Genomic DNA, 15,926 nt, shown 5'->3' on the forward strand with positions numbered 1-15,926 from the left:
TGCCTTAGCCCCTCTGCACTGCAGATCGGAAGCTGCCTGAGGTAAGTGTCGACAGGGTCCCTTTTTTGCCCAGGCGTTCCAGTCAAAAACCAGACTCCTGGCAACCCTATGACACACACATACAGCAGAAAAATAATTATTTGCATTTTTAACTTCAAAATGCGTTTCCCATCCAGACAAACACACATGTAGATGTGGGGAGAGAAACATGCAAATGAGAACAGCCACATGTATGTTCCAAAACTTCCATCTGTCAGTGACAGATTTAACTAGAACAAAGTGTGTTTGGCTGTGATCTATTTTTTCATCCCACTATTTCTATTATCATCATAATATATTGACTTCCTCTAAATTAACTAATATTAAGTTATGCTGGGTCATCATCCCTCCTCTGCTTCCCTGAAAAATCTTTTTACAATATGCCATCTGAAGCCAGTTCTCTGCCATTTGTACTAATCTAAATGTTGGATAGGAAAACACTTACCCTCAGATGAGTGAGAGTCAAACCCATCCGACTTTTCCGCCATAGGGCTCAATGAGAGCAGTTGCTGAATGCTTTTCTTTTTTCTCATCAGTACTGTACCTGGAAGGATCTGTTCTAGTGTTTGAGGACATCTTCAAACTGGTAGCATTCTACTGTGTCAGTAGGTAAGTTGGACTCATTGAGTTCATAGAGGGATTGGTTCATGCATGGCTGGGGGTAACACGTGGCCTGAACTGGTTTTTGCCCTCTCTTGTGGTGGTGCTTCTATATTTGACTTGAGGGCATGCATAAGACAGAAGGAAGGACAGCTTGGTCTATAAATGCAAGCTTCCTGTGTGAACTAATGTTATATCTAAGAATTGATTACTTTGCATGCTCTTAAATGATCTTTCTCCTTTCCTTCTCTGCACAGCTTCAATTGCAGAGCAAGGGGCAAGTTTTTGTTGTCAGGGTAACTCCATTGACATCAGTGATTCACACCTGTAGCACAAAGAGCAACACCTGGCCTTAGAAATGCAAACATTATTCTTCTTCCTTTTAAAAGATGAAGATGGGATGGCAAAGGGGAGAATACTGTCATTGAGAATGAATTCGAGATTGGCCCACATTGTGAAGTTCTGGCCCAGATTTAAATTCAAACTTCCCCAGAGTTTGGAATTCAGACCATTATGCAAAGAGGCCCAGTCACAAGATTCAGGTTCAGGTCTGAGACCAGATCCAAACTTCCCCAGTGTTTAGGGATAGGATGTTCACACACTGTGTTCCCATCTCTAAAAGCTCTGCTACACTTTTGTACAGTAAAGTCCCAAGTTGTACACCTTCCAGTAGTGTTACTTCTGGAGCTTGGGGGAACTCGATGGGTTTAGATCACAAAGGTTTGGCAAACCTTGTTTTCAGCCTTTCACAATCCTAGAGCCTCGCTTTGTGTCTTCATGTTCGAACAACCTCAAAACACAAAAGTATCATGGTGAAATCATGCAAAATCTACAAGTATCCCGTGTAATGAAACCACAACCATAATCTACTTGGGTTCACTCCAAACTTAGCCCTGATTCACAGAAAGGCTCACGCCCCTTGGCTTTCAGACTCTAGTTATTACTACAGAGCTGTCCTTAGTCGTTACAGACGTAACTCCCATTGACTTCCCTGGAAGTTTTGTCTAAAGTCTGCAGGACTTGGGCCCACAGCTCGTGCACAGCATTCTGCACAGTAGTTGGGCAAGGGAATTTTTGGTGAAAGGTGTCACGGTTAACCTACTGTTACAAAAAGTCCCATGGAATCATCAATGTTCATATAGAGCAGACAGGACCGGAGTTTAAATTCTGCAAGCCTGAGGACAGACCTTGGTTTAGCTATTCCATGCTGGAAGTTTGGACTAATAAACTAATCCTTAGAGGAATCTGAATCTAATCCAGATGGAGATGGAAGTCTTGGTGTTACCTGGGTTACTTCTACTAATTGACCAGCATTAAACAAAAAAATATTGCAGGAGAGAGGAGTTAACACCAAGCTTTTATTTAGAGACAGAAATTAAAAATATACTGTATAGACGCTAGAGTGGAAAAGACTTGTTATGACATCTTGTCCATTTCAGCAGGGCCAGGCCCTCTCTTATGTAATACCTGGATAACCTAGCCTATGCATCTACAGTAATCCAGTCTAATCTAATCTACACTTTTATGCCAACCATATCGCTGTGACAATCTGAGCATCCTACTCCTACTTTATGTAGTCGAGTTTTAAATTCAACTTGAATCATAGGACTGGAAGGGACCTCAAGAGGTCATCTAGTCCAATCCCCTGCACTCAAGGCAAGACTAAGTATTATCTAGACCATCCCTGACAGGTGTTTGTCCAACCTGCTCTTAAAAATCCCCAGTGATGGAGATTCCACCACCTCCCTAAGCAATTTATTCCAGTGCTTAACCACTCTGACAGTTAGGAAGATTTTCCTAATGTCCAACCTAAACCATCCTTGCTGTAATTTAAGCCCATTGCTTCTTGTCCTATCCTCAGAGGTTAAGAAGAACAATTTTTCTCCCTCCTCCCGTAACAACCTTTTATGTACTTGAAAACTGTTATCATGTCCCCTCTGTCTTCTCTTCTCCAGACTAAACAAACCCAATTTTTTCAACCTTCCCTCATAGGTCATGTTTTCTAGACCTTTAATCATTTTTGTTGCTCTTCGCTGGACTTTCTCCAATTTGTCCACATCTTTCCTAAAATGTGGCTCCCAGAACTGGACACAATACAGTTGAGGCCTAATCAGTGCAGAGTAGAGCAGAAGAATTACTTCTCGTGTCTTGCTTTCAACACTCTTGCTAGTACATCCCAAAATGATATTCACTTTTTTTGCAACTTTTTTTTTTTTGTTGACTCATATTTAGCTTGTGATCCACTATGCTGTCATTCCTAGTGCAAAGAATATGATCTTTATAGTGATTGTTCACATTATAAGACAGGTCTGATTTTCATTTATCCTAATGCTACTTTACACAGCTTGACCTGTGTAAAAGGGCCACAAGGTACATTTAAGGACACTTACACTGCCAGAGTGGTGTAAACAGCCTTTGTGCAGAGTCTCTAATCATATGATCCACTGAGAAAAAGACAACTCAACTCACTTCTGCGTTGCAATTCTAGTAATGCCTATCGCAGCTAAAAATGTACATTCTCAACAGAGAGGAAAATGTTTCTCTTAGTTCCTTTTATAAATGACATTACTGAATGTAACCTATGCTCTCAATGTTTCTACTAATTTCAGAGATTGCTGTCAGATAAGAGAAGGTAAATGGGAAATAATTTTCGGACAGCACTAGATTAAAACAAAGGCTATTAAGCACCGGCCTTCCACTGCTGGGAGTTTGTAAGAGTCCAGCATATGCTCCCAAGTGCTGATGAGTTGTGTGACCTCTGCTCAGACTCTAGTAAATAGTAATCTATAAATAATTTGAAACAATTTGTTGTAGCTGAGAGCCTCTGCTCAGGAGAAAGCTAGGTCTGTTCTGGCATGGTGGCTAAATTACCTCGAACCACTAAAATAGTACTTGTAGGTGAATGGGTGATGTGGTGGCAGCCCAGGTAGTGAATAAAATAGATTTTTTTCTAGGGGCTTCATTTCTTAGTATTTTCTAAGTTACAAATATTTACCTAAATAAAAAACGAAGCCAATTCCCACCCCCACATATCCCACACCCAGACCCATACGAATAACAGAATAAGAACCCAATGGCTCACACTCTGTTCCTCTTTTACACCAAAAAATTTTCCATGCAAAGAGATCCAAACATAAACTCAGCTTATTAAAAATAGTTACACAATTACGTGCTCAGTGATGCATATAATAGCCATGTTAAGGGCTTTCCCTTCGCCCTCCCCTGGTTCTTGTCACACAGACAGAAAGCAGAAGACCATAAATCCAAAGTGCAGGCAATGCAATATTTATTGGGGTTAATCAAGCAACCATGTCCATAGCTCTGTATGCTGCAGAGCCTTCACGGTCCCCTTTCCCTTCCTTAGCAGACATAATTATACCTGTACTGCATGCCCTTGGTCCCACCCCTTACAATTTATGGTCATGTTCCATTTTGGAGGGTCTTGGGTCCAGGGGCTTCAGTACCACCTCTTTTGTATCCGATGGGAGGGGTAAGGAGTGAGGTTGTGCTTCAGTCAGGGACAGGCATTTCTTTGGCTTTTAGCGTTTCTTATACCTTCCCCACATCCTCCTCGCCCCCCCAGACTGGTTGCTTGACCTTATCTCAGGAGAGGAGTGGAGGCAGGACTGTCCTTCAAGTGTGCGCTCATATATTAAACTCCCACTTTACCTAGCAACACTTTAGCTCTATTTCTTATCTCTTCTCGCCCCATCTGCTTGTGGGCAGATGTAACACACAGCGTCTTGTTCTTTGTTCACACATATTAGTAAGAATATAAAAATATCAAAAGTCAAATGGGCAAACAAGACCCAAAATTCTATCTCGGGCAAATATACAGGCCTGAATACTACATTATCATCACTAACACTCCTAACAAGCCATGGCGCGTGCATTTCAGTCAGCAAAATATACACCCTTTTGTAAGGGGGAAGGCAGTTCACAGTGGGTTCATCTACCAACACACGAGACCTTCTCAGAACTGCAAAGTCATATGGTTTTTTTTAAATAGAGACCATCCAGTCATGTGGTTAGTTTTTCTAAATATGATTTCCTGCTGCTTGCAGAACGGTTAGCTAAGCTTTTTCACACACAAAGCCATGCAGACCCAGCTCTTCACTGTCTTGTTAATTTTATTATTGACTTTGAAGGGCCTTGTTAGGATGGGGAGTAGGGAGAGACAGTATAGCAAATTATTGTTAGACAAGGAGCAAACCTAAACAATTTGTAGCGATCCCAAAAGCATAATTACCATAGAACTCAGAGTGAAGGTTTATTTCAGTGGAATCCAGCTAACACCCATCACATTTTCCTTATAAAAATTCTACACCTTCCAAAACCCCAAATGTTAGAAAGTCTAGGAATAGACGACTCATGAATGCAGCCAGTTTCCCACTGCCCAGATGATCCTTCACCAGTCACTCTGTCACATCACTCAGTGTAGCCAGACCCTACTCCATAATCCTACTTTGCTATTTAGAATCTAAAATATGTTAAACTCTGATTTTATGTAAAGGAGGGAGGCGGAGTAGGAAGAGATGAGAAAAGTGATAGAGGAAAGTCTGTTACCCCAAGATAATTTGAATTATAAGTATTAATTCATAACTTTGTACATACTTATTATTCTTTATTATTTGTACTGCAGTAGCACCTAGGAGCCCCTACTAATGGGCCAGGCCCCCCCGTGCTAGGAACTGTACAAATACAGAACAAAAAGATGGTCCCTGCTCCAAAGAACCCAGTCTAAGTACTGAAGTGCTAGAGGGGATTAGATTAGGTGACACTTGCGGTTCCTTCTAATACTATGATTCTATCATAGCACTTTCCATCCAAAGGTCTCTTTGTGTTTTACAAACATTACAAGCATTTAGCCTCACAGTGGCCCAGCGTGGGTGGGTATCCTTATCCCTCCTTTAGCATGGAAGAAACCAAGATGAAGCCACCAGCCTGGCCCAAAGCAGCCTCACTGGGGCTGAGAATCTGCTTGAGACCAGAGTAATCTCAGCTAGTGCATCTTGCAGCTTTCCTTGTCTAAGCTTGGGGATTGCACTGGTGACTTTAGTGGCATTAAGGGCCCTCCACACCTGGCAGAACAGAGCTAGAATTGCTAGCAAATCAGATCTCTAAAATCAAACGGCAAAACTCTGAGTTCCTAATGGTTGGGTTTTTTGCTTTATTTATTTTCACAGGGATTTGCTGCCCTTCACACTCAGGCTTCCCCAAGCAATACTGGAGGCCAATAGCTTTGCAGACCTCGAAACCATTGCTAGCCTGGGGATAGGTAAGTCTTTTATGAAACAGCTTGAGCTTTACGCAAGCTCACGAGAACCTAGTAGCTTCAAAGCAGTTGAGGGTTGTCATGGCTGGTGGATAAGAGAGGCAGTACAACTGCTTTGTGCTGCTCTCAGAACAGGTAGAGAAGCCTAAATGCAGGGGAGATTAATTTTCTTTTCTTTTATACAGACACACTAAAAAGGGGCACCTGTCCAGGACCTGTAGGTGCCCAGGGTATAATGTAGAAATACCCACACTAAAGGACACTCCAACATAACTAATGTGCATCAGTGCCATTCAGCATAACAGGCAAATATTCAAAATAACTGGCAATCCAGGCAAATGAAAAGCTAAACCACCCTCACATTCCAGCAGTTCATCACCTCACAATCTTTTCCCTGTTCTCAAGTGATTGGGGGGGAAAAGATCTATGAGCTGTGAAACCTCTATATTTGGATTAATCTCACAGGACTCATGGGAAATGCAATGACCACTGTGGATGGGTCACTCACCAAGTGGTAGAGCTGATCTGCTTTTGATTACTTGGGTCAAGTTCAGCTGGGACAGAATCTTCAGAAGATTGGGTATTTTTGACTACGTGACCCACCTTCAAACTAGTGATCCACTGCCACTTTAAATGGTGCCATTCTGAAAAATAATGTCATTTGGAGGATATCAGATCAGTGCCAATTTGCTGATTAAGCACCATCTTCATTTATGTTGATGTATAAAGCTGACCTGCTTTCATTACTTCGCCCTGGAGTTGAGCCTTGGTGGCTTCAAGGTGCATGAACTCAGTGCTCTCCAAGTAACGTAAGAATGGCCATACTGGCTCAGACCAAAGCTCCATCCAGCCCAGTATCCTGTCTACCGACAGTGGCCAATGCCAGGTGCCCCAGAGGGAGTGAACCTAACAGGTAATGATCAAGTGATCTCTCTCCTGCCATCCATTTCCACCCGCTGACAAACAGGCTAGGGACATCATTCCTTGTTATACAAATAAAATAAAAACTAGCAGAATCTTATTAAAGGGGAAAAGGCAAAATGCCACATTTATTGTGAATACAGAAAGTTATAACATTATATAGCTATAACATTCCATTCAATTTCATATTTATTCACACACACACACAGGTTCTGCAAGGTTGTTATCATAGTTACCAGCCTTAGAGTTGCTCATGCCAAGCTACTGGCCAGGTGGCCTGGACATGAGGAGGGAGCAAAGCCTTGTCAGATGCTCATCTGATGCTCCTGGAAGTTGGTTTGCAGAATTAGACCCCAAAGTTCTCACTTTCTAGAGTCCATTTTTATAGGAATTTCTTCCTACGCCAGTCTATGGGAATTGCTTCATCATGCTGGTGCTGAATCAATCAGCAGATGGCACATTCCTAATGGCTCTGTGCTGCCAGATGTTATCTTGTTCTTTGGTTCTCCCATCCTTGAGGCTGTTGGGTGGATTCCAGTCTACCCTCTGGGGGTCCTCTGGTTATTTCCACTTGACGCCTTCTTCAGCCAATGGACACTGGATTCTTAGGCTGGCACCTCCCTGATCATTCAGTTATTATCCACACCAAGCATCCATCCACATACATCCTCTAGCTCTATTTTAATCACAATCTTAGTGCCCTAGATAATAACTGTACACATGCACTTTGCTCATTTTGTTTCCCCACTAAGTTCTGTGTTCTGTTAACTGAACTAGGCCTCTGGCTTAAGCCACTCTGATTCCTTACCACTAAACCCACTCCTGTTACGTCAAATGTTGCATCCAACAACCAGCTCTAACACTCGTTTCCTGTTCAACTTTTCTTCTGCTCTTTTAACCAGATGAGCTTTGGCTTTTCTTTGAGATTACACCTGTAGCTTCTTTTATATCCATGGTGAAGCCAGTGTCTGATATGTTTAACCGAGTGATGTAAACCTTGTTTGCTCAGCTACTATACTCAGCAAGATAGTTTCTCCCGTTAATTTTTCTGCTACATTAGTTCATGCAGAAAAAAACATGTTTTCTTGGTGCTTTCTGTCAAATAAATATATCTATGAATGCTTTATTCTGCAAACAATATTTGTAATGGTGTCCCATTACAACATCCAGTGGAAGGAACTGCAGTCAAGATATCCTGAAATTTGTGTTAACCTAATTTGTCATTAATGCTATAGAATCACTTGGGAGTTTTCACATCTGTTTTTTAATATTCTGCATTATATTTCCAAGTAGGGCTGGGAAAAACCCACCAGTTTCAAATCATACCAGCTTTGATGAATTTAGCCAGCAGGTTCACTCAAGTTTCAGGATCCCCTATTATTGCTTTGAGTTTTGCTTTTGTCCAAACTCCCTTGGCTCTGGGTATCCAACCAATACTGAATACTCAGAAAATGCTATTTTGCAGCTCAAAGTTATAACAAAAAATAAAATTTCACCTACATTTTCAAAAGTGGCTTGTGATTTTTGGGAGCCACAATTTTGGGGAGCTGATCCTGAGACACTGTAAGGACCTTGATTTTCAGAGGGCAGGTACTCAGCAGCTTCTGAAAATGAGGCCTCTTTAAACTGTCTCAAGTTGGGCACCCAGAAACAGAAGCAGCCAAAATTAGTAGCTGCTTTTCAAAAAAGCAAGCTGAGGTCTTTTTCTTCCTCTTCTTTCCACTGTGATGACGGCAATAGTGAGATGGCATTTGAACGTGTGTACTGAATCCCAGTGAAGTTTCTGAAGACAAAGAACGTCCTGCAGTATACAGTTGTCCTAGAAGGGATGCTAAATCTCCAGAGCTCCATGACATCTTAGCAAGGTCAAAGAGAATGAAATATTTAGGATTGGGTTTCTTTCTTTTTAAAACAAAATCTAATCTGTACAGACAGATTGTGCTAGAAGCAGCCACCTTTTTGTCTTCCAGAAGGAAAGCTGGCATCACTTGAAAGTCTATTATGTCAATTTCCACTTCCTCCAAAAGTGTTATATATTCTCCTGGGACAGAAATTAGATGTCCCACTGCAAGCTAGATTGCCCTTTTCAGGATCTGGTTATTACACAAAGGGTCAAAGATTATAAGGTGTAGAGCACTGAAATATGGTTTTAAAAGAGTGGATTCATCAAAAAAAGAATCCCCCTTTAACTGACGCATCACTGAAAAGACAGAGGAAAATCCAGCCCTTCCAGATGTGTTTCTGGTGGATGGGAGGGCAGCACAGGAGGAGCCAACCCCGGTGTGCAGCGCAGACCCACTTGGCAGCAGGCTGTGGGTGGGAAGGTATAGGTTTATGGGTGTGCCAGGAGAGAGGAGTGGGAGCAGATCATCCTATTCTTTCTTCAGTGGGAGGGAATATTTATTGCCCCGGAACAGCTTCTAGGAGGCAGCTGTGTGTAGCCCTCAGTTACTTTGGGAAAAGAATTCCTCCCCCATTTTAACTCCAGGCATCTGCCCAGTGCCCTGTCAGGCTATTCAGCTTGGGTCTGAGCTCTGGGTTTTCTGCATAGTGCGTCATCTTTTTTATTTTACTGAGAAAAATCATCATCTTCCCCTTTCATAGGCTGATGCATGACGTGCCTGTCACTTCCTCAACCCACAAGATGCTGTAACTCCATCCCGCTACCAAGATAAGCAAATTCCACTGCGCTGCATTTGCTGACGTGTGGTGGAGTTAAACAATTTAAGGAGAACTGTGCCCCATTTGCTATTGTGGGAAGCAGGATATTAGACTAGGTGATGCCAAATGAATGGTCATGTTCTTGCAGTTGTTAGTTTAATTTGTTCTCAAACAGTTCAACTGCCCCCAACAATGTGTGTTTGTTTATTTCAAGCAGACATGTCCAGTTCATCATCATCTCTCCCAGGGCAGGAAATCACAGTATGAAGTGACTGTAGTCTCAGCTTTCCTGAGTAAGAAAATACTGTGACATGCTTATAAATCAAAATTTGTCCTAGACACCAGCCCAGTCCTTGATGGGCTAAAGCAGCGCTTGATCCTGTTTGCAGTAGGTTTTGAGGGTCCCCGTAGAGGACCAAAAGCATCACTGTAAGAAACAGCGCTGCAGACGGGAGGTACCAGAGAGTTTTGAGCAGCACATGACAAATGGGAAGAAAGAACAATTACATTTTAGCACTGGTGCGGCTACATCATGTGTGCAAGCCTGATGGTGGCTGAAGTTGCCTCAGGTGAAATCAAAGGAGTTACTGTGGCGTGAAAGTGGGGTTGGGCAGGGGTGAACCAGCCCTCAGATACTGAAACTCAAAATGAACTCAGGTTTCAGAGTAACAGCCATGTTAGTCTGTATTCGCAAAAAGAAAAGGAGTACTTGTGGCACCTTAGAGACTAACCAATTTATTTGAGCATAAGCTTTCGTGAAGTGAGCTGTAGCTCACAAAAGCTTATGCTCAAATAAATTGGTTAGTCTCTAAAATGAACTCGAGCTATTTCATTGATTCGTGGCCAAAGGCTCTTCTGTTCCACCCTCAGCTGACGCTTAAGGGTTTATGCTGGTGTAACTGAGAGGAGGCTTTGGCCCTCAGAATTTACCACTGAGGGTACAGGCCTGAAAGCTTTGCGGAAGGCATAGCTCCTGGGAGCAGTCACATCAATGGGACTTCTCCTGGCAGAATGAGCATTGTGTCTGATAGCAAGTGTTTGCAGGATCCATGCCCCAGGCCATTGCTTCCATTCCTAGAATGGCCAGTTGGCTTCCCTTGCTGAAACGCAGAGATGTGCCTTGTGCACTGGGAGTGTGCAAGGAGCACCGGTTCGATGATTAGGGGTCCTGGCTGGGTAATATAAGATGTATGGATCTCCATTCTAAACTACTGTGTACAGCAGAGGCGGTGCTAACCCACTGGGGTCCCTAAGCAGGAATATTTCCCCTCCCCCTCCCAACACATAATATAAAGTGAATAGGGGGGCCCCCTTGAACTGCTTGGGGACCTAAGCAATTGCTTAGACTACTTAAACTCTGGTATCTAGCTATCCTCTACCTCTGTGTTTCCTATCATGCCTTTGGGTTGCGTGTTGGATTCTTGAGTGCATAGGCCATACAGTGGGTGCCCTCACAAAAAAGTGTCACTTTTTCCTTAGATCAATAGACAGGGGATTTGCAGTAGTCCCTGTGCTTCATAATACTTCCTATAGGGCAGTGTTTCCCAAACTTGGGACGCCGCTTGTTCAGGGAAAGCCCCGGCGGGCCGGGCCGGTTTGTTTACCTGCCGTGTCCTCAGATTTGGCCGATCGCGGCTCCCACTGGCCGCGGTTCGCTGTGCCCGGCCAATGGGGGCTGCAGGAAGTGGCAGCCAGTGCGTCCCTCTGCCTGCACCACTTCCCACAGCTCCCGTTGGCCTGGAGCAGCGAACCGCGGCCAGTGGGAGCCGCGATCGGCCTAACCTGCGGATGAGGCAGGTAAACAAACCGGCCTGGCCCGCTAGGGGTTTTCCCTGAACAAGCAGCGTCCCAAGTCTGGGAAACACTGCTGTAGGGAATACAGTGACACCTGTACTGAGCAACCACACAAAGGACTAAAAACAAGTGGTCTCTTAAGCTATGTGGTCTTTTAATACAAGTAACTGAGTATTTATCTCAGAGAGGAGGGGAATCCCATCAAAGGTTAAATTTGATGCTAAAAATGCTTATAAAACACTTACAGATGCAAACACTTAAATCCTTTTTTGTATACAATTTTGTCCAATTTGGCCAATGTACATGGCAGAGGGGCATTGCTGGCACATGATGGCATATATCACATTGGTAGATGTGCAGGTGAACGAGCCTCTGATAGTGTGGCTGATGTGATTAGGCCCTATGATGGTGTCCCCTGAATAGATATGTGAGCACAATTGGCAACGGGCTTTGTTGCAAGGATAGGTTCCTGGGTTAGTGGTTCTGTTGTGTGGTGTGTGGTTGCTGGTGAGTATTTGCTTCAGGTTGGGGGGCTGTCTGTAGGCAAGGACTGGCCTGTCTCCAAAGATCTGTGAGAGGGATGGGTCGTCCTTCAGGATAGGTTGTAGATCCTTGATAATGCGTTGGAGAGGTTTTAGTTGGGGGCTGAAGGTGACGGCTAGTGGTGTTCTGTTATTTTCTTTGTTGGGCCTGTCCTGTAGTAGGTGACTTCTGGGTACTCTTCTGGCTCTGTCAATCTGTTTCTTCACTTCAGCAGGTGGGTACTGTAGTTGTAAGAATGCTTGATAGAGACCTTGTAGGTGTTTGTCTCTGTCTGAGGGGTTGGAGCAAATGCGGTTGTATCGTAGAGCTTGGCTGTAGACAATGGATCGTGTGGTGTGTCCAGGTGGAAGCTGGAGGCATGTAGGTAGGAGTAGCGGTCAGTAGGTTTCCGGTATAGGGTGGTATACAAACACTTACTGAAGACAGGTTTTCAGTGTGCCAAAGTCACTTGCATCTGAAACAATGGCTTCTCTGCCAGTCAGGTGTAGGTGACATTGAAATATTTTAACTGTTCTCTGATACTTTGGTCTAACGCCTTAAAGCAATACACATAATTCTCCAGGCTCTGTTTTGTTTCCATGAGCTGCAGTGGCACAGCTGAGCAGAGAGCCAGTTTCAATGCAAGATTCAAAGAGGGATCAGGCATTCTATGCATAACTGGAATACCCAGAGTTATAATACTTAATGCTAACAACAGCTTGCGAAAGGGATAGGAATCTACATGCTTCAGGGTTTAGCTAATCTTCAACTGTTGGAGACCAGGATAAAACCAAATGCATGGGGCAGATTATGGCACGTGTGCAGGGTTCTTATACTTTCCCCTGAAACAGCAGGTGCTGGCCACTGTCAGGATACCGGACTGTTTGGACATGGGTCTGATCCAGTCTGATCCTATGCTCCAGCTCTCTGAGTCTTGGCCCCTTGGCAATGATGGAATTAGAGTAGCTGGTGGTCTGCTCTAACTTCTGCCCTGGAGTAGGGAAACTCGGCTCCACCATGCCCAGCCTCCGCCCATCCCTGTCATGCCCCCTCCTTCCTTAGTTATCTAAGGTTATGGGTATATTTTGAGGACAATGACCACAGTAGGGGGCATACCTACTTTATTTTAATTGCTTCTATTGCCTTCAGACTTAGCAATGGACAAACCGCATCAGGTGAATGGTTCTCGTTGGATGAGCTTCTGACAGTTGGACTGTGAACAGTTTTCTAGTGAAATTTCTGTTTTTTTCCTAGCTGCATCTGAGTTTGAACCCCGAAGAGGGTTGGGTCCAGTGTGGATTTGGGGTTTGCAAAGTTTGCATCACTTCTTTTGATACCAAGTAGTTTTCCCATATCCTGTCAGACATGATAATGTTCTCTCAGGGCATTGTCTCATTCTGTTATTTTTTTACAGGCTTCTGGGACTCCTCTTTGAACCACAGAAGAACAGGAGGGGGGATTTCCCAGCCTGTGAAAGACTCTGCCCTCAGAACTGCCCAGGCGAACAATCTAAGGTCTAGCCAACAGTTTGCAAGCAGCACAAACCACTGTTCATGTGAAATTGAGCTGTCAATAGGAAATGACAAGCTGTGGTTTGTGAATCCTATTTTTATAGAGGAGTGCAGCAATCCTCTTCCTCCGGATGTACCTCCTTACAAGAGCTCCAGTGCAAGCGCTGATCACTGTAGTGCAACCACACCAAATCCTAAGAGGTCTCCTCACCGTCCCCCTCCACCTCCTTCTCTTCCTCACAGTCAAGTTCTGAAGCCACCTGAAAAGCTATCTAAGGATTCCATGACTGCCTGTGAAGAGGACCAGCTGCTTCTTCAGCAACTGAGGAAGAGCACTAAGGAAATGAAAATTGAGGGCAGTAAAGATAAGGAAGAAAAGGGAAAAGAACCCTACTCATCCAGTGCCCCATCATCAGCCGTCCCTCAGAAATGTGCTCTTCCCTCCATACCTCCGAGGAGGCGGCCATCTGAAAGAGCTTCAGAAGAGGGCTGCCTTGGTAAGCCTGGAAAATGTGAAATGCAGAAAGGGGAACAAACACAAGAAGAACGGGATGTTCGTACAGAGAGCAATGATCCTCAGTGCAAAAAGGCAGTAAAAATGCCTGTTGCGGTTACTGAGAGAGCCACATCAGAGTGCCAGGAAGCAAAGCCCAAAGCTGCAGAAAAAGAGAACTTGACTGAGCTACAGAGGAAGCCCATGGCAATCGTAAAGATGCCCCCTGTCCCACCACCAAGAAAGAAGAGGATTTCTCGGCTGCTGACTGCTTCCAGCTCCTGCAACTCGAAACAAATAAACATTGCAAAACCAGACACACACAATGCACAGTCTTCAGCCAAGGATAGCCCACAGCCAGGAGGTGATGCCACCTGCCAACACACTCAGGATGAATCAGATGCTAGCTGTAAATCTGTTAGCTCATCTGAACTTAAAGGTTCTCATACCTCGCTGGACTGTCCAGGAAGTAATGCAGTAGCTCAGACCTCTGCTTCTGAGCCTGATTCTTACTCCACAAGCAGTACGGAGGATGACCTAGAGCAACTGAGCAGCCCTTCCATTAAAAAGACACATTCTGTAATCTTGGGCAAGGCCAAGCACAGGCTTTCCTTTGTAAGCCTAACGAACGTCTTCACAGTCTTCTTATCTGCTGACAGAAAGCTGCAGAAGAAGATTGTAGAGCTGTCACAGGACAAGGACTCTTACTTTGGCAATTTGGTGCAGGACTATAAAGTGTACAGCTTAGAGATGATGGCAAAACAGAGTTCCAGCACAGAGATGCTACAAGAAATTCGAATGATGATGACTCAGCTGAAGAGTTATTTAATACAAAGTACAGAGCTGAAATCTCTCGTAGATCCATCTGTTTATAAAGAAGAACAATTAGGTAATGCCCACATTTTACTCTTTTCAGGGGGAGGATTTCTAGAAGTTTGGGGGTAATGGTGACACGGAGAAAAGTTTTTCCTTATAAAATTGTTAGATGCCTGATGAAATGTAAATGCTGTGGGCTAAAGCTGCTCTCAGATTGGCTGCATTCAGGGTAGCAGTATTAAAACTCTGGAGACCAATACAAAAACTCAAACAAAATTGCTTTGAGAGAGATTCAACTGACCAAGCATAATCTTTCTTAAGCTCCACAAAAAGCTCTGTCTGCAGCTACAAGGTCCACAAAGCAGATCTCTGCTACAAAATTCTGCTCTTTGTGGACCTCCATGTCTTGAGAAGGTCCCGTCAAAGTAAAACATGGAGTGAAGCTCTGGAAGCAAAATTTTGCCCCACCTCTGACATCCATTTCAGGTATTAGCAGCTGAACATTAGCTGGGAAAGGCAAGGTCATGGTTTGTTTTCAAATGCAGAAACCATGAATTCTTGCTCCATGCGCCACAACTAGTAAGAACACTGGAGCTGCACTGGCAGCCCTAACCCCAAAATACAGCACTCGCCTCATTTTTACCTCAATCACAGCTTCTGTTCAAGGGGAATAACTTTGTTAACAATACAGAGATTTTAATTTAAAATTTCTGGAGAATATTGTGCCAGTGGCCTTTGTACAAAGATCTGCAGTAGTTTAGAGCTTATTTGTGGGAACAGTACAAAGAGCTGTAAAATCCTTATCTCATTCAAATATGTGCAGATGCAAAATCACACACCCTATTTCTTTGCTGTGACACTTAGTGGAAGGCCTGCTGGCTACCCTGAGAACTGGAGCATTGCTTTAAGAAGCACCTATGTTGTAATGTTATCTTGGTTTTTAATCACTCCTGATCTGCATATCTGGACAGGTCATGAGCCTCTTTATTCAGTACCCCCAGGCATAGGAATTCACCTATGAGAAGGAAAGTGGAAACACCAATCCCTCCTTGCATAAGGCATTTGACTTGATACCATTTAATGGTGACTGACATGTCCTGCAGTCCTGTCTTTCCCTCTCTCTCTCTCTCTCTCTCTGGACATCTAGCCTATACTTCCCCAAATGTCAAAGCTTTGATGCTACAAAAGCTAAAATTCAGGGTTGCAGGCAGACTAATGAACATCAGCAAATTATATTCATTGTTAAGACAGACCTTGAAGTGAATAAACAGACCAAAACCCAACCGTATAGTAG

The 15,926-nt window shown here is 43.8% G+C and overlaps 1 protein-coding gene across 1 annotated transcript in view; it reads left to right on the plus strand.

Moving 5' to 3' along the window:
• RIN3 (Ras and Rab interactor 3) overlaps positions 1–15,926 on the plus strand; it is a 108,048-nt gene that overhangs the window by 59,612 nt on the left and 32,510 nt on the right. Inside the window, exons 4-6 of the mRNA XM_077820407.1 lie at positions 576–648; positions 5,826–5,917; positions 13,227–14,705. Of these exons, the coding sequence (XP_077676533.1) occupies positions 576–648; positions 5,826–5,917; positions 13,227–14,705 (1,644 nt within the window). The remainder of the gene's footprint in view (positions 1–575; positions 649–5,825; positions 5,918–13,226; positions 14,706–15,926) is intronic.

Source organism: Eretmochelys imbricata, chromosome 6 (assembly GCF_965152235.1).
Source record: "Eretmochelys imbricata isolate rEreImb1 chromosome 6, rEreImb1.hap1, whole genome shotgun sequence".
Taxonomy (NCBI): Eukaryota; Metazoa; Chordata; order Testudines; family Cheloniidae; genus Eretmochelys; species Eretmochelys imbricata.